Source organism: Ambystoma mexicanum, chromosome 14 (genome assembly GCF_040938575.1).
Source record: "Ambystoma mexicanum isolate Mex_15411 chromosome 14, UKY_AmexF1_1, whole genome shotgun sequence".
Lineage (NCBI taxonomy): Eukaryota > Metazoa > Chordata > Amphibia > Caudata > Ambystomatidae > Ambystoma > Ambystoma mexicanum.
The window spans coordinates 225,500,522-225,524,444 of NC_090940.1; the positions used below are offsets into that span (position 1 = coordinate 225,500,522).

General features: G+C 48.7%; 1 protein-coding gene across 2 annotated transcripts in view; it reads right to left on the bottom strand.

Moving 5' to 3' along the window:
• Positions 1-23,923, bottom strand: part of PLEKHH1 (pleckstrin homology, MyTH4 and FERM domain containing H1) — a 493,065-nt gene that overhangs the window by 45,839 nt on the left and 423,303 nt on the right. For both annotated transcript variants that reach the window (XR_011283967.1, XM_069638989.1), the window contains exons 24-25: positions 16,842-16,983; positions 12,013-12,155 (exon numbers count right to left, since the gene is read on the bottom strand). Coding sequence is in view for 1 of the 2 variants with exons in the window: in XM_069638989.1 (XP_069495090.1) it covers positions 12,013-12,155; positions 16,842-16,983 (285 nt within the window). In the remaining variant the exon portion in view is untranslated. The remainder of the gene's footprint in view (positions 1-12,012; positions 12,156-16,841; positions 16,984-23,923) is intronic.

The window sequence follows — 23,923 nt, forward strand, 5'->3', positions numbered from 1 at the left end:
CGATCGGCACTAGCGTGCTGAGGAGGGGGCCGGTGCCCGGGTGTACCCAGTCGGCAGAAGCGTGGCCGCAGAGAACGGAGGGAGGAGCGTGGAGCCAGCCCAGCGCTCCCCTGATTGCCCAGCACCCCGGGACGGGGCTCCGGGAGGCTTTTCGGAGCAACCGCGAGGTCCGGAGGCGGGAAGAGCCGCTTGCGCTGGCCGGGACGCCCCGCCACTGGATGACCCGGTGGCGTTCCCCGCTGAGCGCCTCGGCTTCACAACAAGGTCCCTGACCGATAGCAGGAGGAGACAGCGGAACGACTGAAGAAGGGCGGTAAGGAGTCTGAGGGGGGGAGCTTCCAAAACCGAGAGCCCTGCCCCTCACGGCCCCTAGACCTGTAGGGCCTGGCACCAGGAGGCGGAGCGGCGCGCTGGCGTGGGACGCCAATAGGGGCCGGCGTGGTGGGCCCCAGCGTAAACAGTGGCCAACACAGGGTATGGGCTCCCCCGGTGACCGGAGCGGGGCGACCAGTTAAACGGAAACAAACGTGAACCCCTGGGGTGCCGAACCTCGGGCGCTACCTGGCGGCTGCCCCGGTCTGCGCCCTGGCTGAAGCGGAGTGACAAGACACCACGACAAACCATACCCTAGACAAGACACCAGCCGAACTAGGCATCGGTGGGCCGTTTCCCCCGGACTTGATACCCAAGCTTAACCTCTGAACGTCTCCTTAAACCAGCCTGCAGAGGCCTCCGCGCCACAAGCGCCCTCACGCCCCGGCTTTGCCTCGGATCACCCCAACCCGACTGCAGCAGCCCTTAAGGATAGTGGGCAATGCACTCGGCCATATAACGTAGCACTGCGCTCCCACGAGACAGATCACTCCGACTACCACCCAGGGCCAACAGAGTACTCGGCAGGCCGCCACACCACTTAAGCCATGTCGGTTAAAAACGCCAGAGGCAAACATAGACATACCACTATGGAATCATTTGCCGCCTCTGGGGCACCCGGCCCGGACGCCACCCACGCCAGCAATGAGGCACCAATGCAGAAGCGCCCGAACCAGCGAATTCGCAACTTCTGGAGGCCATCATGACACTCCAGAAAACCATGGAAAATAAGATAGACGCTGTGGCCATAGACTTGAATCTGCTACGGCAAGATGTGCGTTCCATTGCCAATAGAACAGACACCCTAGAAACCCAAATAAAGGAACACTATGAGTCCAAAGCTAAACTCTCAAAGGAAGTGGACGTCCTTGTACAGAAGGTAAAGAACCTTGAAGATAGAGCCGAGGAGGCAGAGGGAAGGGCCCGCAGGAGTAACATCAGAATCATCGGCCTACCCGTGGGAATCGAAGGCAATGACCCCACGAACTACGTCGAAAACCTACTTATACACGAGATTGGCGCGGGGAAGCTGTCTCAAGGCTTTACTATTGAGAGAGCCCACCGATCCCTAGCCAGACGGCCGCCACCTGGAAATCCGCCCAGGCCCATAATAGCCAAAGTACTGAATTACAAAGACAGGGAAGCAATCCTGGCCTTCTCCAGGCTGGGCGGTTCCATACAGAGAGACTCCGCCAAGGTCACCATCTACCCAGACTACACCCTACAGGTCCAAAGAAGCAGGGCTATGTTCAACCACACCAAAGCCAGACTACAAAATGCAGGGTTGCGATACATGCTCCTATATCCGGCCAGATTAAAGGTCCTTCACAACAACAAAGCCCATTTATTCGATACTCCCGCTGAAGCGACCGAATGGATGGACAGAGCACAGATCCCTGATTGGGAACCGAAACAGCGCTCGCCTAAACCGCCCGATTCATTGGAGATCGCTCATACCATCCCCAAGCAGCATCTACCACATACTCAGAACTACTAGATAATGAGCGGCAACCCAGATGCAACCGGAGCCACACCGACCACGGAAATACTTTGCACTTGTTACAATCAGGAGGTGAAGCCACACCCGCCCTAGAACTATCTTTTTTTTTGGGTAATTACCCGCCCGTAGGGCACCTAGGGACTTAGGTCCATGGGGCGGAAACGGGAATGTCAGAACGGGGGATACCCCGCTAGACGAGTTATGTTACAAGTTCAGTTAACAGTTAATGTTTATGGGGACAAAGAAGATCAAGACCAACGAATACACCGCAAACCACTAAAACACGCAAAGACGTCAACGGAACTGACCAGATTCACTCGCCACATGACAGGCCACCGAACCAAGAGCCAGGCGCCGCTGGGCAGCCCACCCAGGTACTCTCACCCACACCACATTCATGGCTAATGCGATTAGAGTAATGACATGGAATGTTAGAGGGTTGAACAGTTATATTAAGCAACACAGAGTCTACACCTTCCTTAAACGCCACAAGATAGGCATTGCCTTATTACAAGAGACCCATCTGAACGCACGGAAATTAGCAGCATTGGCTGGGGTGTGGAGGGGGACCCTAATAGGCACCACGTACTCCAGCTACGCCAGGGGGGTGCTAATATGGATAGCCCCTAACATTCCCATCAAGGTGACGCACACTAACATCGATGACGAAGGTAGAATGGTCCAGATACGTTGCACCATAGAAGACAAGGAACTATGCTTGGTCAACACTTATGCCCCCAACCACGTCGCCACGGTCTTCTTTAGATCATTGTATACCCAACTGAGCCCAAGCCGAAATGGCACGGTCATATGGGGGGGGAGATCACAATTGTACTCTAGATCCATGCATGGATAGATCAGACAGTAAACCTTATCAGCCCTCCCCGCCCGCAAAAATATTAAAGGCCCTTACACAACAATATGCCCTATGCGACCTCTGGAGAGCACAGCACCCTGAAGGCAGAGCCTACTCCTTCTATTCACCACCGCATGCAGTACACACTAGAATAGATAGCATACTGGTTAGCGATGAACACTTAGACGCGTTTGAAGACGCTCAATACCTGGCTAGAGTGCTGTCGGACCACTCCCCTCTGATGACCACATGGTCCCTAACTGCACCCAGACCCCCTATACCCACATGGAGGCTCCGGAGTGAAGCGTTTCTAGACAAGGCATTCTGTGAACAAATAGGGCAATGCACATCCGCCTACTGGCAAATAAATATCGACAGTGTCCAGCATATCAACACTGCCTGGGAGGCATACAAAGTAGTGATAAGGGGGGACATGATAGCCGCTGCAGGGGGCGCCCAAAAATCCATCACTTCCCAGCCGACGCGTGCAGAAGACGAGCTACAACACCTAGAGGCTGCAGCCTCATCGGACCCTGCCCAAATATGCAGAGCAGTCGAACTAAAGCAGGCCTGCCTGCTGCACTGGGAGGCGCTCGGGAGGCTCAGCTATGCCAAACACATTGAAAGAAGCCATGCCCTAGGCGACAAACCTGGGAAGTTGCTAGCGTGGCTATATAAACGAGAAGCCCCTAGACAACCCATCTGCCAAATCCGGGATGCAGTAGGGCTAGACATATACTCACAAATGGATATCAACCGCACTTTTGCAGAATACTACCAGAAGCTCTATACTGACCCCTCACCCCCCACTGACATGGCAATAGAGGATGTGTTAGACATCATTAGGCTACCACACCTCGAGGAACAAATGGCAGTGTCCCTGGAAGGCCCTGTCACCCCCGAGGAGGTACCGACCGCCATCAGATCGCTGCTCTCCGGGAAAGCACCGGGACCAGACGGACTCCCAGGAGAGTTCTATAAGACCTATGAAGATACACTGGCCCCGTTATTGTCCCAGGTGTTCAATGAGGCATATGAATTAGGCCACCACCCGGACACCACGAGAGAAGCAACCATCATCCCACTGTTAAAGCCCAACAGGGATGCCACAGACTGTGGGTCATACAGGCCCTTGTCCCTATTAAATGTGGACAGCAAGATTCTGACGGCAATACTGGCCATGAGGTTGCGCAGAGCCATCCCGATCCTAATCCACCAAGACCAGACAGGGTACGTTCCGGGCAGAACCATCACGGAAAACTTGCGCAAACAACACCATGTCATTTACAGTACCGAGGGTAGACAAGAGAAATGCGCAGTGGCGTCTCTGGACGCCTCAAAAGCGTTTGACTCGGTTCGCTGGAGGTGGCTTCTAGCTACCTTGTCCAAAATGGGGATAGGGCCTACCTTTATTAAATGGGTTACACTCATTTACACCAACCCAGAGGCTAGAGTGCGCACCAACAAAATTTATTCGGACAAATGGAGGTTATCCCGAGGTACTAGACAAGGTTGCCCCCTGTCCCCCATGCTATACATTCTCGCCATCGAACCCGTTGCAGCATACCTCAGACAGGAATATGGAGACGTAGGCATCGAGATAGACGGTGTATCCCATTTGCTCTCTATGTACGCAGATGATATGCTCCTCTATCTGAAGAACCCTGAACACACACTGCCCTACATTCTAGAGACCCTGGAGGGGTTTCACAGAGTCACTGGCATTCACATCAACCATAGCAAATCCTGCTTGTTCCCCCTGGCGGCCTTGAGCGGGCTTGAAGCCAACGAGCTCCCCACACTAGAATTGAAATGGGAACCCACCTCCTTTAAATACCTGGGCATCATGATCCACAGAGACCCTAAGACGGAGCACATCCTTAACACAGTCAGGGCAAAGGAAGGCCTAGCGAAATCAATGAACTTTTGGGGCAGGCTGCCGCTTTCGGTGGCTGGCAGGGTGGGGCTGCTCAAGATGGTAGCATTACCCAGGCTGCTTTACCATTTTACCAACGTGCCATACAACATCCCACATCAATTCTTTAACGACCTACATAAGCTGTGCAGAAAATTCCTGTGGCAAGAAGGAAGGCACAGAGTGGCCCTGGGCACGCTGCAAAGACCCTATGACAAGGGCGGCCTGAGGGTCCCCAACTTTGAACTTTACTATTTGGCCGGACAGCTAAAACACGTGATCCAGTGGATGGCGGATGGCGCTTCTACAGACACCCGCCTGCTGCAGCCAAGCATCGCCCAATCGCTACTGAGAGACCTGCTGTGGGTCGAGCCATGCCAAAAACACCAATACCCATACTTAGTCCAACTTGGAACTCAGATTTGGAAAAGAGCCAGCAAATCCATGAGCCTCAAGGACCCCTACTCCCCACAGATCCCGATAGCTGCGCTCATGGTAAACAGACCGGGGAGTCGGAAAATAATAAGAGACACATGGGAGCTGTGCGGTGTTGCCACCCTGGGGGACCTAGTGGATGACCAAGGCATCCTGACCTTTGCCGAACTGCAGGAAATCTCTGGATTACACACGGGTCAATTCCCTCTGCACAACGCTGTAGTGCAGAGGGTTGCTGCGCGCTGGCCATCTGTAGACAACTTGGACACAGGACATGAAAGGATCGAGAGCCTGCTGGCGGCGGCGGAAGGGGGCCACGAGACCTCCAGGGTTTACGAAACATTGCTAGACAGTACTACACAGCACAGCCTCAAGTGCAAGGCAAAGTGGGAAACGGAACTTGGACAGCAATTTGAAGACGCTGAGTGGGAATCCATCACAAGATACCACAAAAAGGTATCTAGAAACGCCAGATTTCAGCTTATACAGTTCTACATAACGAACAGAGCATACCTCACCCCAGCAATCATTTCCAGATTCAATGAAGCCAACAGCAGGGGATGCCCCAAGTGTAACGAACCCCACGCAGATATGACCCACATGTTCTAGGGGTGCCCCGCAATACAAACCTTTTGGACACTAATCAAAACCAAAGTGGCCGAGGCTGACGTCACCCTGCAGGTGCATACGCCCACAGCATGCATTCTGGGAAGATACCCCAGGAACCGGAAGAATAAGACACTGAATAAGCTAAAAGACCCAATGTACATACTTGCAAAATGACGCATCGCTATGTGTTGGAAACGCCCCCAGGCCCCGTGCTTAGTAACATGGTGGGAAGACCTCTGGAGATGGACACAGGCCGAAACAGGGGCCTGGGAGAACGCCCGAAGCCAGCAAAGACTGGACACCTCTGCCGACCTACTCCAATGGGTGGAACTCACGGTGACGCTATTCAGCCGCAAGATGGTGGACTCATCGAGTGAAAGTACGATCACTGTGGAATAAAGCAGAAAAGGACCTTGCGGTGCAGAGCGAAATTGTCTTGAAAGTTGGGAGGGTGGGAGGGAGGCATGGGGAGGGGGGTGGTGTTCAAAAGGTGTTGTATACGGCCAGTTCAAGGCCCTGCTGGTTGTATATTTAACTAAATGTAATAAACAAATACAACAAAAAAAAAATAGCGAAAGGACCCATCCCTCCAGGGCGCAGCTGTAGGGCTGTTTGGAGTTTGCCTTATTGCAGCTCCAAGGAATTTGGCTGCTGCCTTGGAAGTTTGCAGCTTCTCCAAACTCTCATCAGCTAGAAGTGTGCCGTCAAAGGGCATGTTGAGATGTCTGGATTGTACGTCTGGGGCAAATCATGACTTCTGCAACCACCAAATCTGCGGATCACTGTACTAGCCACCATAGCTCTTCGGCTGCTGTCAACAGAGTCAAGACCAGTCTGGAGGGATTCGCACATAACATCTTTCCCATCCTTGACAATGTTAAGGAAACCGTCTCGTTCCTCCCCTTTTGGGGATAAGGTCAGCCGCCATTAAAACAAATTCCCAAAGGGTGTGGGTAAATCTCGCTAGCGTGAACATAGCAATGGGAGATTAAAAGCCACACTGGCGGCCGAGAAAACCTTCTTGGTTTTGGCGTCATAGCATTTATCATCTCTATCCTGTGCTATTGTGGGATAGGCATTTTGTCTACCTGAGGAAGTGGCTGCCTGCACTATCAGGCATTCTGGTGTAGAATAGTTTGAGAGTATAGAGGGTCACAACTAGAAGCTCTGTATTTGGCTGTTAGTTTTTTTATTTACGGCCGGGACAACTTCGGGTGTTTCCCAATTGGAAGTCACTCTCCTCTGCAAAGCCTGATAGAAAGGGAAAATTGGTCTTCCTGTGGTCCTTTCTCTAATATATCTTTTAAATTGTCCTGTTCAAAAACAGGCGTGGGTCTGGACCATCCCATATACTCCATGATTCTTGTCATGAGCTGTCTGCACGTTACTTCAGCATGGTCCCCAGGATCTGCCTTTCCAAAATCGCTTTCAGGAGAAGTATCAATACCACTCGCTTCATGAAGTCAATCTTGCGAGATTCTTCGGATATAAGTTCATCCGGCACAGATGGTGACCCATATTGCAACCCAAAGGGTCTGTCTTCCTGAGAGAACTCATCTGCGTCTTCATAAATTGAAGATAGTGTTTTAAAGTACTCTGTACGTGGTTGTGGTGTATGCATTTTTTTCAAATGAAGTAGGTATTATGGAAGTCATAACCGGGGCCAAAATCATGGCCTCGACACAAGTGCTGATGGCTTCGATGGATTTGACGATGGTGTTGATAACTTCATCGTTATTGCCGATGTCGAAGGGATTGACGCATGCAGTGCTGAGGAGGTCGATACTCAAGGCTTCGATGGCTTCTCCATCAGCGCGGACGGCGTCAAAGACGCACTCTTCGGACCTGTTGTATAGATTTCCTTTGCCATCGATGAGGTCTATTTTTTATGTATTGAGGATACTTTCTCTCAACTCGAGGGATGAGATCGCCCTAGAGGAGGTTTGATGGCTGGGTGCGAAGACGCACGGGTTTTGTGCTTACAATGTCTTTCGATTGGAGCATCTCCTCTAGGTGTTGTAGAGGGGGTCAAGGCCCTGTTCTCGAACACCATCATACGGAGTCTAAACTCCTCCCACTGAGCCGGGGTACTAAATTTCGAAGAGCAACGACCCGTTCAGGTGAGCCAGATGACACAGTGGACGGTGACCTATGGCACCTCTTCTTGCGATGCCTCAAAGACGAGGAATTATGCGAACCACTTCTCGAATGGGATTTAGATGTTGGTCTCTACTCGTCTGACGATTTATGTTTAGAAGGGGTAGAAGGGTATTTTTGAGGCTTACCACTCGCCAACTTCCCTCTGCGCTCTCTCAAGGCCTTGGCCATTATCGACAGGCAGTCCTCAGACTCCAAACACGGATGGTTTGACCTTAAACACCACAGGCAGATCCTTGCGGGTCCATCACAGACATTTTAGCGGGCTTGAGGCGAAGGTCAGGCTGTTGAGCTTTACACACAGGAAAAAAGCAACAGATGGCAAAATTAAGCCATGAGTTTTCCGGGTGCCTATCTGCTGTAATGTACACTGAGTGCTAGTTCGAGTCAGTCTTGTGAAGTTATACTGCAAATGCAGACCCTGCATGCTGTGCTAGGAAGGAAACATGCATAATATGATAAGTCATTTATACCACGCCTGTACACAAAACAAGGGAGGGAAGACAGAGGGTGGACAAGACAACCAATCTTACTAGGCCTTGTGTCATTCAGATTGTGCAAGTGCGAGAATGAGAAGTGCAAGGCGAAAGGGAGGGGGAAGTGCAAGGGAGAGGGGAGGGGAAAACAGGGCAGCAATGCTCTGGGTAAATGCAGCCAGGGCAGCGCGGCTCTGGGTAGTGCAAGGAGAACAAGGGATTGTAGGGTTACAGTCCCTACGTGTGTGGTAGGCCCAGGGGCAGTGCAAGGGTGAGTGATCAAGAAAGAGCCTGGTACACAGTGAGACTCTGAGGGTAGCTAGAAACCAGTCGATATAGCAGACAGGTAGGTCGGGAGGGAGAGAGGGCGAAAGCAGAGGCGAAGAGGAAGGTTTGGAGCTGCTTCTGGAACTTCAGGTGGTCCGGCTCAAGTTTGAGAGGAGCAGGGAGGCCATTCCAGAGGGAGGCACCTGTAGATGGGAGAGATCTACCCCCCACTCTCTGCCTGGAGAAGCGTCGAGCCATTAGACCAGTTTGAGGTTGCTGAGCAAAAGGCTTGAGAAGGAAGGTATTTTGGAAGAGAGCTTTGGGTGTAGTGCGGGCCCTGGCCCCAGAAAGCCTTGTGGACAATGCAAAGGGTCTTGAACTTGATCCTTGCAGGCACTGGGAGCCAGTGGAGAGATTTTAGGGCTGGAGAGATGCAGTCCCTGGGCTTGAGGCTAAGTATAAGGATAAGTCTTGCAGTCCTGTTCTAGATTAGTTGCAGAGGGCAGAGAGTAGAGGATGGCAGATGAGAAAGAGGCTGTTTCAGTAGTTCAGCCTAGAGAGAACCAGGGCTCTGGAGAGACTGAGCTTTTGGGGGAAAGTGAGAAAGGGAAGAGTCCCTTTGAGGAGATGCAGCTGGTAGTGGGACTTCTTGGTGACATCTGAGATGTGAGGAGAGAAAGAGAGAGTGGAGTCGAAGATGACGGACACCAAGGTTTTTTGCCTCACAGGAAGGCGAAGGTAGAGGGCCCAAGATGGGCAGCCAGAGTGAGAGAGGGAAAGCAGGTGCAGGGGTCCCAATAAGAAGGATCTTCCTCTTACTGGCATTAAGGCAGAGATCGTAGGAGGCGCACCAATCCTGAATCGCGGACAGACAGGAATGAGCGAGGGGAGCCTGAAGTGTCATCCGCATAACACAAAGTTAGAGAAGGTAGAGATCAGATGGGCCAAGTAAAGGTTGAAAACCAGGGTGAGAGTAGAGAACCCAAGGGAATGCCACAAGTAGGGAGAGAGGTGGTGGAGAGAAAGGGACCAAGTTGGACCTGGGAGGGGCGGGCAAAAGTAAGGAGGTCAACCACTCCAGGGCATGATCCGTGATGCTGAGGTTCTCATGGAGTAGATATATCAGGATGGCGTGTTTTCCGTGTCGAAAGCAGAGGAAAGATCAAGGAGGATGAGGACAGAAGGAATGCTGGAATCAAGGTTAGAGAGCAGATCTTCATGGGTGTTCAGTTGAGCAGTTTCCGTGCCTCTGGCAGCTCTGAAGCCAGACTGATGATCATGAGACAACCAACAGATTCGGTGTGGAGAGTAAGCTGGGATGGCCAGCTTTTCCAAGAGTATGCCCAGGAAAGGGGTGATGGAGATTGGGCGATAGTTTGCCGGGCAGGTAGGATCGGCAGACGGCTTCTTGAGGAGGAGGTGCACATGGGAATGCTTAAGGGGAGCAGGGAAGGTTCCAGTGGCGAAAGAGTGATTACAGAAATCGGCCAAGGCTGGAGTGAGGGTGTCAGTGTGGTCCTTGATGTTCAGAAGGAGCAGGGGACCTGTTTGGATGACACTTTCACAGATCGGACTTGTCTAGAAACCTCATCAGGTGTTGTCCGATAGAAATAGGTGAGGGAGAGATGGCCAAATGGGGGCCGAGAGTGGAAGAGGAGATGCAGTTCCCGGGTGTAGCACAGACGCACCATACAGCCCTGGCAAGATGCACCATCACTCCATGCAGTTCCTTGGTGTAGTACAGTCAGTCCACGCAGCCCTGGCAAGAAGCACAATCACTCCAAGCAGCATCCAGGTGTAGTATGGTCACACCATGCACCTTTGCAGCCCACGTTACATGGATAACATAAGAACATCTGCACAGAGTGGATGACCTTGAGAACTTGGTGGAAGGCATGGACAGTTTATGCCCGTTAGTCTGCAACCATGAAATAATCATGTTGGGTCACTCCTTCAGACTAGGAGCCAGCAATTTCCATTTTATAGATTATGTTCACCTGTGCCTCCCATTTGGGATACGTTCTACGCCTCAAGATCTTGTCCCATTTCTCAGTCCCTCTTACGTACTGAAGGATGATCCTGTAAACCAATCCCATGTGAGGTGCTGCTGAAGCAAACGGACACGGACACCACCCGGTCTTTAAAATGTAACTTCCAAATCTGCCAGAGAATACAAGAATTAAACAGAACTATGGTTTTCCAGGTGAATACCAGGTTCCCCTTCGGAGTAGTGGTTTAAATGCAAAATATGTGTGTGGTGATGCTGTATCGCAGAGCCCTCAGATCTAATGTACAAGGTAGCCCACCTGCACTTATAACCTATATGCTGATCTTGACAGTGCAGCTCAATGAAAGTGGTCAAACTGATGTCAAAGGAAAACAAAGCATCAGTGAGTTTAAAATGAATTCTGATTATAGGATAGGCTGGCACTCTCTTTGCAGATACATTTCAACTTTAAAGCAAACATACAAAATATTGCTCATATCATCTGTGGGAAATCCACAAGCAGCCTGGACAGAACGTTGTAGGAACCCTGCAGGAAACCACAGCCAATGCCTCTTGTGTGAGGGGTAGGGAGGCTGCAGGGGCGGGCTGTATAGCCTGATTCAATTTTCATTTAAATACCAGTCATGAAAAATAGACTTTTGTTTTTATGTGATTGATATACTTTCTCTCATGAATAAATGCAAGGGTCTGAAATTGTGTGATAGGAACTAAGTAGAAATTTCAGCTGCAAAAAAAAATAGACTTTGGTGTGCTTTCTTCATGCGAAGTTGGGTGTCATGTGAACATGTTTGGCCATATCTGCAGAACTCAGTGGCAAGCGTTCGCTTGGTTTCCAATTGCAGTAGTCATGGCGACATATGTTAATATTCATTGAAGGACAACCTAGCAATGGAGAGAGGAGAAAGACTGGCCCCTCCCACTGACGTCATCGGAAATTGCACACGACCGTGTGTGGGCATCGTGCAAAATGAAGATACATCTCAGCTGCATTGCTGTGGAAGGCATGATTAGATATTTTTGCCATTACCCATTGCTGCATTCCCTACCGCCCAGAAACAGAAGTACTCTTCTTGGAATGGCATCCTCCCCACTGCCTCAGACAGCATACAAATAACACTGCATGGTGACTCCACATAGAAAGACCTAAATCTCCCACCCACCCACTGCTTGCTCCTTCGATGCTGAGCGATGGCGGTCACTTGAGTAACATTGGCAATCATTTGTGTGCATCCAATAATGACTTCTCCATGCAAAAATGGCATCTCCCCTCCAGCATGCCAATTCCTTTTCCTTGTTTTACAGCACACTTGATGGATTGTTGGACATTATACTGTTAACAAATACACCCGTAACCTTCACTGAATCCCTATGGTGGGACAAACACAAGCTATACAAATAATACTTCAATACTCCAACCTGTTTTGCTCTGGTGTGAAGTTCTGCTTGTAGCGCTTGGGGTAAAACTTGTCCAGGACCTGCTGGAGAAGGTGCCCCATTTTGGATTGGGTTGTCCCGCCAGGGCTTGATGGTGCTGGTCGATCCAAGTCACCATGCTCCACCTGAGAAATGAATATTATTTGTTATACAAGATTCACATAAAATGTTCCAAGTATTTTGGTATGATTTCTTGTTTTTATGGACAGTACAAGTGAGTGTAGGATAGCTAGTGAGTACCCTTCGATAAGTACGTATTACAACAAACCGTACTTTTTAATTGTCTCCAGAAATCATCAGAGATCTTCTAACTCTACATTAGTACATTTTAACTATCTGTATTTTAATCTTCCCACTTTCTGCTTGTCTGCATACAATAGTTCACCAGGCAAGTCACCATTTCTGCGTGGTTCTCCTGTTGCTTTGAAGTTGCCTGCCTTAGCTTACCCAAGTGCCATTGGAATTTCCCGCAAAATACTTCTGGTACTTCAAGTACCTTTAAATTATTACACAGATGCAAATTCTAACTCTTGCGCGCGCTCAACTTGCCAGCATGAGCCTAGATTAATAAGATTTATTTTGACAACCTCTGTTTTGGCACTTGATGGCTGGAGGTCTGCCGCCTGATGGAGGCCTCTGCCTTATGTTGACAGGGGAGCCCAATTTTTGCACTCTGGAGATGTCTTTCCCCATGCTTCTCTCCCAAAACAAGTCTTTTTAAGTCAATGAGGGGATACGTTTGAAAAGGTTTGCTTTGGGAGCAGTAGCTCAAAAATAACACTTGCACAATTGATCCAGGCAGTTACGCCAGGAGGTCATGTCATCACCCACTCCTTGTGCCCTGGCCTAAGAATATCCAGGTCTAATGTGCCTTCTCTCCAATTCCTATACAACTACCAAGCAGAAGTGCAATTACAATTGAACTGGCGCTGTGGGAGTAGGGGGTAGTCATAGCAAATGGAGAGAGCTTTGATGCCACACGTGTGTAAACTTGTCTTATGCATGCAGCAAGCTCCCACCAGTCCTTGTGTTTGGGAAGATTTCAGAGTATGAAACTAATGGCAGTTTGGAAGCTGCACAGAGCAGATAGGATTCAGATGAGTCTATAAGCCCTTCCTTTTCATACAGAAGTGGAGCGATTGTCAACGGAACAGCGATAGCATTAGAGATATAGAAATGCTTCCTCTCCATGCAGATGTGGAGCGATTGTCAATGGAATAGTGATAGCATTAGATATCCAGAAATGCTTCCTCTCCATGCAGATGTGGAATGATTGTCAATGGAATAGCGATAGCATTAGAGATCTAGAAATGCTTCCTCTCCATGCAGATGTGGAGCGATTGTGTAGACAAAAGAGGGGTGGGAAGGAGCGCAACTGAGTCCCAGCTGCAATCAGCTGAACAGTCCAGTGATGATCTACTCCAAGCGTGCTTTCATGCCTCAGCAGTCGTCAGGGAAGCAGAACTGATCCAGGTGTGCAAGGTTGAATCCTACTGGTAAGTGCTAGGATGTTACAGCAAGAAATTCTATTCTGGTTCATGTACTGGAGCCAGCCAGGATCCAACTCCCCCATTATTCAATGTTTGCCCTGAGTCTGGCGGTGGGCAACCGTCTATGGGTTAGAGCTTGCTGAATGTATGGGATGAGGGAAGAAGGTACAGAGGCTGACCCGCTGATGAGTATTGAAATCGCAACGTACTTTCAAAATGTCTACCTCAAATCAATGGCATTGTTAAATTAGATTGAAAAGCAACTAAAGCTGCCCTTACAATGCAGGTATCAAAAGGGAACCTCAAGGGAATGAACAGGAGACTACCCCAACTGGTACTGCAAGCCTAATATTCCTTGGTTGAGGACCGCAACTAGGGGAAGACTTAGTTTATTTTTGTACAACTGAAGCAGCATTTCAGGACAGGGCAGTTAAGGTCTCAGTTGCCATCCGTAAAGGCAGAACATATGGTTTTGTTTGCTAGTACGATAACAGAAGGAGGTGGTGGTAGCGAGAGGTGCTAAGGAAGGAGTGGTGAGAGAAGTGGAGAGAGGAGCTACAGAAGGAAGATCAGGTGGAGAATAGAAGTGTAGAAGGGGAGGAGGAGAGAGACAAGATGCAAGTGGGAGCCTTGGAAAGGGAGAGGAATAAGCCTGAGGTGAAGCATGGAGGAAGGACAGGCGATTACATATTATAGAGAGAATAAAGAAATAAGAGGTTACCAAAGTGCAAGCAAGTGGCAGAACGTCAAGGAAGAGAGGGAGAGTGATTGGGTTTGAACACTGAAGAAGCTGTACCGTGGGAGGAGGTGGTGGTGAGGGGACTAGAGCAGACCCTGTAAAAACCTTAGGGTAGCTTTCTGCCTTCCTGTGGCTCCCGCCCATGTTTGAGACCAGCTTTGAAGGCAGTGGCGATTAAAGAAGTGCACATATGGGAGCCGGGAGAAGGACTACCCATGTACACCAACTACACAAGGACATCATCAAGGAAGATACTGAGATTTGACTGTGGACATAGACTGCAACAAAAATTGGGAGAGCCATTTTCTTGGAAGTTCTGGTTTATTTTGGGACATTCAGTACACCAACCCATGTTGTATTTATTACATTAAGCTGCCTGGAAGGACCAGGTCCTAGGCTTAACGAGAACTGAAAGAACGTGTGCTTTGCATCTTTGTTAACCTTGCCAAAAGTCCCGGATGCTTATTTTGGCACACAAAAATCCTGAACAGAGTTCTTTTTATGTGGGAATTCATTTTATGTGTCTTTGTATGAACCCTAACTAAGAGCTGTACTTAGCTATATTGCATATCTGGCCTATGTTTGTTCTCTGTGAGCACGGTTGATACTGTTCAAATCTTGGAGACGTACAATTCCCTAGAAATAAATGATATGGGTCCCTTAGAACCCACGGCTGTTGACATATAGCTACGTGGGGAAGCATAAAGAGGAGGCGCTTGAAAGGTGGAATAACAAAACTGTATTGCTCACCACAACATGGAAAATCAGAATGAAAAAGGGGAAGACATAGCACAAAAATAAAGTCTAAACAGATCAGGCTTCAAAGTCTTAACTCCCAAATCAGTTTGGGTTAGTTGTGTGTTTTAAGGTCCCTCAAAACCTCCTCCTTTCAGAATCTGTTCCAGCTTTAGGGGTTTGCTGCACTCCCCTTCTCTTGTGGGTTTCAAGGTTTTCCTGAACCATGCATCAATTCACCTCCTTGCTAAGTCTCCTGGACACACTTCTGTCTGCCAGACAAGCCAATGGTACAATAACGGTTTCTCTGCAGGTTCTAGCTTGAGCCACAACCATTATATTGTGCGCTCTCCTCCCAAAAGTCTCTGAACGGGGCTTGGACACCATCCATAACCGGGATTTTGAAGTCTCTTCTCTCCACCTCCCCCAACAAGGCACCTCTACTCCTTCACTGATCTCCCTCCTTATTGTCAGACCAGAAGCGTGGGCTTTCTCCCACCTCTAGTACCTGCCTTAAACCAACCAGGCCATTGGGTGCCTTTCTGATATGTCTGCCAGGACTCCCCCCTACAGCTCCTCCTGATGCCATCTACACTCCTTACTTTTTACAACCACCTTCTAATTGCCGCAAACCACCACCTTCTTCGCAAACCATCAACTTCTCCACCTCTTGCCTCCAACCTCCCTTCCAAATTCTCCTCACCATTCCTTCTAATGCTTGCCAACTTGCTCCATCCGCCTGTAACACCCTAGTCTTCCCCAAACTAACACCAACTGACTGAGCTTGTGGGCTTTTATAGGGCTTTGTCCCTATATTCTATCCTCTCTCTGGTGAAAGGTGCGTTAGCTGGGTTTGGCTCTTGGGCTCTCCCCCCTTGGGATGCAAGATAGCCCTAATACAGAACTTTGAATTTGCGCATCCTTCCCCTTGAGCGGTCTCTGCCTGCCACACCTTGACCTTGCCTACCAACCTGTCTGGTGAAAGAAGACTCCTATGAATTATTCCAGGCAACTGGTGTAGCTGCCCCAACCCTAAGGATGTCTTTGCATTCTGATGTGGGACTTTAGGATGGCTAGTCCCTCCTCTTGGGCAGCCATCACAATGATTACCACAAACTGCCCCTGCCCTCAGTGTAGACTGATCTAACCCATCTGCTCCTGGCTGTATGGTAGTATAGGCCTACTGTTATAGCTGGCTGACTGACTGCCGAGTTTCCTGTCCAAATTCATGCTCCCCTCTCTCCCCCTGTAGATTTGTATGCAACTTCTGCACCCCCACGAGAGGAGCCAAACGAGCAGGCTCTTCTGGTTCTGCAGGACTACCGTTCCTCAACTCGCTAAAAGGGGCAGCAGTGTCTGTCATGGCAATGAGACTGTCCTCAGCCATGTGACAGGGGCTAAGGGGTGGTTACCAGGGGATCCACCCCATATTAACCACTGACCCATCATCCTCTATATTGTGGAGGCATCAGGTGGCCCTTGGTTACCATCCTAGAAGTCCTCAGAATCAAGAAATGGATTTGATCACACTCTCCATGTGAGGGGGCACAATGACTGGGGAAGAGGAGATGCCAGACCGGGGGGCCTTTATTTTAAAATAATAGTACAAGTGATTGCCTATATCAGATGATCGATGCCTGACAGAAGTAAGAAACAGGATGAGGCGCTCACCTTTTCTCTGATGTGCCTTATTACCTCATGTCTTACAGAAGCTTCCAAGCTGAGCTTTTATACAGCATGACTCTAAGGCACAATTTGATGTACACATGAAAACAGGAAGGTAGATGTTCAAGGGGCACACATCCACATACTTTAGAGAAATGTGTTGATTGCTTACAGACACTCACCTGCGCCATCAAAGCTGCCATTTCCAGTGCTAGCTCTTTGTTGACTGGAAACCTCCCGCTGGTTATTTCATCGCTGACTTGGGAAGCTAGCAGAAGGCGCTCTCTATCCGTTTCACCTTTCGCTTGAGCTCTGAAGTATATTCTAAACCAAACATATTCATATTGAATAAACTTCATGAAATGGGACACTTAACTAACTAAATATTAGAAAACAAATCACCTTATCATTTGGAAAATCTTGGAGAATAATGGAAATATAGATGTGGGTATAAAAACAAAAAACAAAGGCTGCACTGAAATGTTATATACCACAAAGAAAGTCAAGATGATATATATTTTTGGTTTCCAAAATTGCTGCAGTTGACTATTCCCACTTTTAGTATTTTCTGAAGGTTGCATCTAACTGTGAATCCTAATTGTGAGCTATATGTGCTTTTGTTTCCTAGGTTTAAAGACACACACAGTATAAGGAAATATGTGACTGTTCAATAGGATAAACTTTTGCTCCTGAAATCTGTGCACAAGCCACAGTCCCTAGTTCAAATGATGACATGGCTGCACTAGTTCAAATTCTGATAAGGTCATCTCAGCTTTTCATCCTGGGTGTGTAGTGTGTAGAATGCAGAGAAGTGATACACAAGAGTCGGATCAGCGTTGTTAGTTAGATTTATTTAAGGAGTTGCTGAAACAGGGTGAAGATGGACAAATGACTATAGGACCTAAGGATTGAAGTTTAAAAGTAAGGGTCGACTCAGCAAAAAGTGCAAAGACAAGGATAGCATAAAAGTGGGGTTTTGTAGGTTATTGTTAGGTAAGATTTTCATATCCATGATAAATCTTCCTGACCTGTGTCAACCCCAAAACGTTTCGCGCTGACTGGGTAACTATTTTACCTTGTCCCTAGGTGAAGGGGAATCTTTTTCCTTTCCCTCGCGCCTAGTCTTTTACTCTTTTTATGGGTGACCATTGTATGACTCTCCATAGCGGATGGCTGAAGTTATAGTTTCCTAAAACTTTTGGGCTTAGGCTGGGTTGCCGCTATGGGCTCCCCTCTTAATTTCTCATTCATGTACTTGGGTGAACTACAGTTCCCAAGTAGTAAAGAGGGAGGATTTTCACCCCCCTTTACATTTTATATAGTAAGCCAGCACACCCCATCTTATATGGAGTGCTGGGCGGGATAACATGTATCCCCCTTTCTTACTTACCCGATAACATTTTCTTACAATTGCAAGTTTCATTAAATGGCTGGTGGCAGTGTAACTTCTTATATGGCTTTTTAGTCTTCAATACTCGCAGGCTGTTAATTCAGCCTCTGTAATGCACAGAAGGGTTACCATTTTTCTAAAATGTTGGGCTACCTTTCCCGCCATTTCTTGTGTGCTTGCTGTTTCTGAAGTCTTCCCCTGCAATTCTATGTGGGATCTACTTCAGTGGTTGTTTTGTCTTCAGCGGGAATCCTGTGGATTCCGCCGAGGCTCCAGTGTGTCTGGAAAGGCAGGAAGTGAGGGAGGAGTCAAAAACTCTGCAGCCCTTTGTCTTCCACCTTGCCTGAAAGGGAACAACTCACAGTAGGGGGCTGGCTGTCCTGATTAGACAGCCAGACCGCCCCTTGATTTAAAATGTGGGGAGAGAATGCATAAGTTGTGGTGTAGTTCCATGCCAAACCTGGAAGTTGCTGACAAATTGACCACTGGAGCTGAAACCGAAGAGTAAGATGAAGAAACAATGGCAGTATCTATTTCCAGCGACCAGAGAGCCTGCTGTGTAACCGGAGCCTGCTGTAACACTTCCTTCCAAGCAACCTGCGGACTCCGAAAAACAACAACCCCAACCCAGAGCCTGGTCAGATCCACTAGACTTAAGAAGACGTGCATTTTGCGCAATCCCACAGTGACCTTGAAAATGAAAGAAAGAGTAAGTCTAGTTCTGGTACATGTTATCGCAAATGACAGTTTTAGCGATAATATGTACCAGAACTAGTCTTTCCTCTTTCTTTCTTTTTATGAGCATTGTTGTGGTATAAGACATGGTCACTTATGTTTACTAACCTCACAGTGGTACAGAGTCTTTCATAGAATAACAGCATGGGGTGTCCATGAGGGTTGACAAAGGGTCTCCTCTATTGTCGTGTATGCAGTCTGTGTACAATATGTAATTTATAAATCTTAAAATGAAATTTTACATCGTTTTTAACAGATTTCTGGATGCTCGCAGTGGATTATTTAACCATTGTTTATTGAACATAGCTGAAAACGATTTAATACGTGGAAAAGGGAGGGGCAGCCTGCATGCTTTTTGAGCATTTTTCCTGCATCCATCTTAGGGCCAGGGAGTTTTAGGCCAGAGACTAGAATTTTAGCTTGCACCTGTAATTTGTAATGCATTTCTAAATTCTTGGATTATAATGCCTGATTACACTATTTCTAGTGACACTATCTTTGCCTGGTAGTGTAATCTGTGTTTGATTGCTAGGCTTTCTAGTGTTACTCTGACTGCCCATCCCGCTGACGTTTGACCCATCTCTTAATTGGACTGCCTTCCCCTAAATTGCTACTAGGCCGCCTTGTGACTTCCTGTGCATTTTCTCTGTGAGCACCCCAACCCACCCCCTGCACCCACATCTGTAATCATGGTTCTCTCCATCTTTCCCCATCTACTCAAATTGCTGCTCTATCACCTATCTTACCTCTCATTCGAAGCCTGGAAGGAAAAAGTTCTCTGGTGCCACCAACAACACGGCTGAACTCTTCAACATCTATAAGGAACTTGCCAATCTTACTGTAGTCTCCATCTCACCTCTTGCATCCCAGGCCTTCTGTTCTGCACTAGCCCACCATTCCACTACCAAAACCCAGGGCATCCTGTCCTCACTCTCCTCCACCCCCTCCCTACTCCCCTACCTACTTTCAAGCCTCCATTGGTACCCTCTCTCCCTCCTCTCCGATAGCACCAAATGAGGTCTCTAAAGCTGTCCGCTCTATGAAAGTCTCCTACAAACAGGTGCTCCCCTGAACCTCCAGGACTATCATGGACAACATCTCCACTCTTGCTCCTGCCTTGTCTGATTTCTGTAACCATTCCTTTGCCACTGGCTCTATCCCTCAAGCACTCCCTTGTGCATCCTCTCCTAAAAAGCTGTCCGCTGACCCCTCCTGCCCGGCTAACAATTGCCCTATCTCCACTACCTCCTTCCTGGGTAAACTCCTGGAGTAGTTGGTCATCTCCCAATTGACCCACCACACTGAATCTGTTGGCTGCCTCCATGACCACCAGTCTCGCTTCAGAACATCCAGAGGCACGGAAACCGCTCTCCTGAACACCCGTCAAGTCCTGCTCTAAAACCTTGATTCAAACTCCCCCTCTGTTGTCATCCTCCTTCAGCTTTCCTCTGCCTTTGACACAGCCAAGCATGCCACCCTCTTAAAGCAGCTCCACAACACCCTTGGTATCACGGACCTTGCACTGGATTGGTTGACCTCCTTCCTTTCTAATCGACCTTCAGAGGTGCAACTGGCCCCTTCCTCTCTTCCACCTCTCACTCCACCTGCGGCGCCCCTCGGGGCTCTATCCTATCGCTGTGGCTTTTCAATATCTACCTTGCCCCTTTGGCCCACTCGATTTCCTCCTTCTCTCCTCATTTCCAGTGTTATGCTGATGACACTCAGATCTTCTTCAACCCCCCCCCCCCACCTCCTCTCCCATTCCTGACTGTCTAAACTGCTATTTAGGCATGGTGCTTGGCTAATGATCCCCGTCTTAATGCCAGTAAAACTGAGATCCTTCTCATTGGAACAGGGTCCCCTGCACCCTGCTTCCCTCCCTCTCTCTGGCCACTGTCCTTGGATCCCCTCCCCTCACCAGCTAGTGAGGTAAACACACTTGGTGTCATCTTCGACTCTGTGTTCTCCTTCTCCCCTCATATTACGGACCTTGCCAAAAAGGCTCACTTTCAACTTCACCTCCTCACAGGTATTCTCCCCTACATTACATTCCCCCAGAAACTTAATGTCGCTAGAGCTCTAGTGCTCTCTAGGCTGGACTACTGTAATAGCCTCTTCCTCAATCTATCTCTTTCCACTCTTCACCCCTTCAACTTATCCAGAATAGGACTGCATGACCTATGCTTGGCCTCAAGCCCAAAGACCGCATCTCTCCAGCCCTTACATCTCTCCATTGGCTCCAGCAGTTTGCAAGGATCAAATTCAAGACCCTCAGCATCACCCACAAGGCCTTCTGTGGCTTGGGACGACGCAACCCCCAACTCTTTCTCCTTAAATGCTTCCCTGCTAGAGCCCTTCGATCCTCTAGCTCAAACTCTCTCCAGATCAGACGTTTTCCAATGAGAGAGTGGGGCGTAGATCTCTCTCTTCAGCAGGTGCTTCCCTCTCGAATGGCCTCCCTGCCCTTCTCAGACTTGAGCCGAACCTACTTAAGTTTCCGGATGCTTCTAAAGATTCTGCTCTTCTCTACCTCCTTACCTTGTCCTTGCTAAATACCCACACCCGCCGCTGCAACCAGTCTCCACCAGCACCACATAATCAGCACTGCCCACCTCTGGACTCTTCTATGATCAGCCTGGAGGGTTGACACCCCCCTCTCTTGCACTTAGACAGTGGCTCTTCACTGCCCCCCTCCAACCCCCCGAGCACTTGTCTGGCCCTGGGTCAGGGCCCTCCCCTGAACACTTGCCTGGCCCCACTCCTCTACTCCCCAGCAGCACTTCTTCCTGCACTTGCACGATCCGAATGTCATAAGGCCTACTAGGACCATTACTGTTTTCATCCCCTTTTCTCCCCCCCCTTTGTCTTGTAGTGCCTAGACACACTCCTGTTGTACAGTGCACCTTATAAGTGCCCAATAAATAAAATAATTTAAAATCTCTGGTGCCATCAGCCTAAATGTAGTTTTTCCTTTGGTGGACTCTGGCTGCGAGTTTCAATTACCCTCTTCCCTAGACCCTATATTGACTGAGGTGCAAATTTGTATTTTCAAAATACTAGGTCCTAGAGGTTTAGGGTCACAGTGACTTATGTTTGGCATCTGGGGCCACTGTAATGGCTATTAATACTATGTGGCTTAATGTCGGATTCCCCTCTCCTCCCAGTCCTTCTCTCTATATGTACTGTGCCTGTTACTAGGTAGCAGACATATAGAGCCTCATTACACGGATGGCGGTAAGGATTTACCGGTACTGGTAAAATACCGGTACCAGTAAATCCTTACCGCCTTACTACGAGGTCCCTTTGCGGGTTGGGGGATTTAACACCTGCTTTTTGCAGGCGTTAAAATCCAACCCGCAAAGGGACCTCGGAGCTAATTACGGCACCGCAAAATTGCGGTACCGTAATTAGCGCCTTTCCCATTCCCATAGAGCCCTATGGGGCAGAAATGGGAATGGGGAAGGGCAATGGTGGAAGGGGGATTTACCGCCCCTCCAACCTTGGAATGGGGCGGTAAATCCCCTTTCCACCAAGGCGGTGCCGGTATTTTACCGGCATGAGCCATGGCGCTAATAGCGCCATGGCTCACCGCCTACCGTGTAATGAGGCCCATAGTATCGGCAGGGGATGTGCCTTATGAGATTTTACTCTTTTTCCACATACAGTTAAAAAAATCCTAGTGTATGTTATATCTGTGTGACTTAATAAAGGTGTGTCTTTCAGTATACTAGTGTGGTGTTCTTCTTTTAGATAAGTGTTGGACTGACTATCTTCGTGTCAGCTTACTTCCTGCCTCTAGAGTTGAGCCAGACTGCCATATCACACTACCCAAGACAGTGGGATCCAAATCTTACAAAGTGTTCACTCTGTGTGAGAACCAGGTGGGGCACTGTTAAACGTGGGCAGCAGTTTGGGGATAGTGAACGACCCACACACAGGCCCAAGGAAACCATGGTGTAATCTAGTGGCCGCCATTGATAGGAATTCCAGAATCCAAGATTGCTAAGGCCGCAGTGGCAGGCAACAAGCAATACGAGCATCAGTAGGTACACATGGTTTGGGAGAGGGACCAATGGCCAACAAGCAATTCAGGGTCAGATCCATCAGTATTGGCCAGATGTCACCAATATGGCCCTCATTATTACAATCTCAGTTAGAGCCTGCAGGAAAAAGCCAACAGTGGGGCATTTGGAGATTGGTCAACAACAAGCGGGTGCGTGGAGCAAGCAACGAGTGCGCAGGAAAGACCAGGGAGAGGACAAAGTCTGAGGCTGGCACAACCAGAAAAGAGAACGCAGGAAGAAAGACCAGTGAGAGGATGAGTTGGAGGCGGGGAAAGACCAGAGAGAGGAAAGAAGGACAAACTAAGGAAAGAATAGAGTTGGAGGAGGCCAAAAATCTGAACGGAAGAGAAAGGATGTGGTTAAAGGAGGCAGAAGATATTGCAGGAGAGCAGTGGAGAACAAAGGTGGTTATTGGAGGCAGTGGAAAGTTGGTGACGGAGCATGGTCAGAGAGAGGTGGCATTCAATGACCAAGTCAAGGGCGTCAAGGGCTGGAAGGGGTTCTGATAGTCAAACAAGTAAACCAGTGGGACGAGGCAGAGGTACAGTCAGAGTACAAGGCCAAGTGAAGAGAAACGCCTTAATAACGAGGACCCAGAGACTGGAAGGGTAAAAGCCTAAAGACACCAAGAGAAGCAGAAAAAGGAAAGGCCTCATGTGAGCCATGAGCCATGTCCGGAGTTTGGTGTGAATGGAAAGCCCACGATGAAAAATAAATAAGACTTGCTTCGGAGAAACAGAAGAAGTGTGAGAAAAAGAAAGATAGATGCTAGCTGGAATCTATAGTCCCATTTTTGGTGGGACTGACAATTTCACCACTGAGGTTAAAAAATAAATGTTAAATAAAGACTTGTTTAATGACTCATTGTCAATCTGAGCCAGGAGATTTTGGTTGGAATCTGAACCAGGAGGGATCAATGAGAATCCGAGGGATTACTGAAAACCTGAAAATGAAAGACTACCAGAGAACCCGAACAATGCATGCTCAATTCAGAAGCTGAACTAGGTATGCAGCAAGAATGAGGCCCTTTGGTGGGGTGACCTCAAAAGATGGATAGCCGCTGAGACCGCGGCCT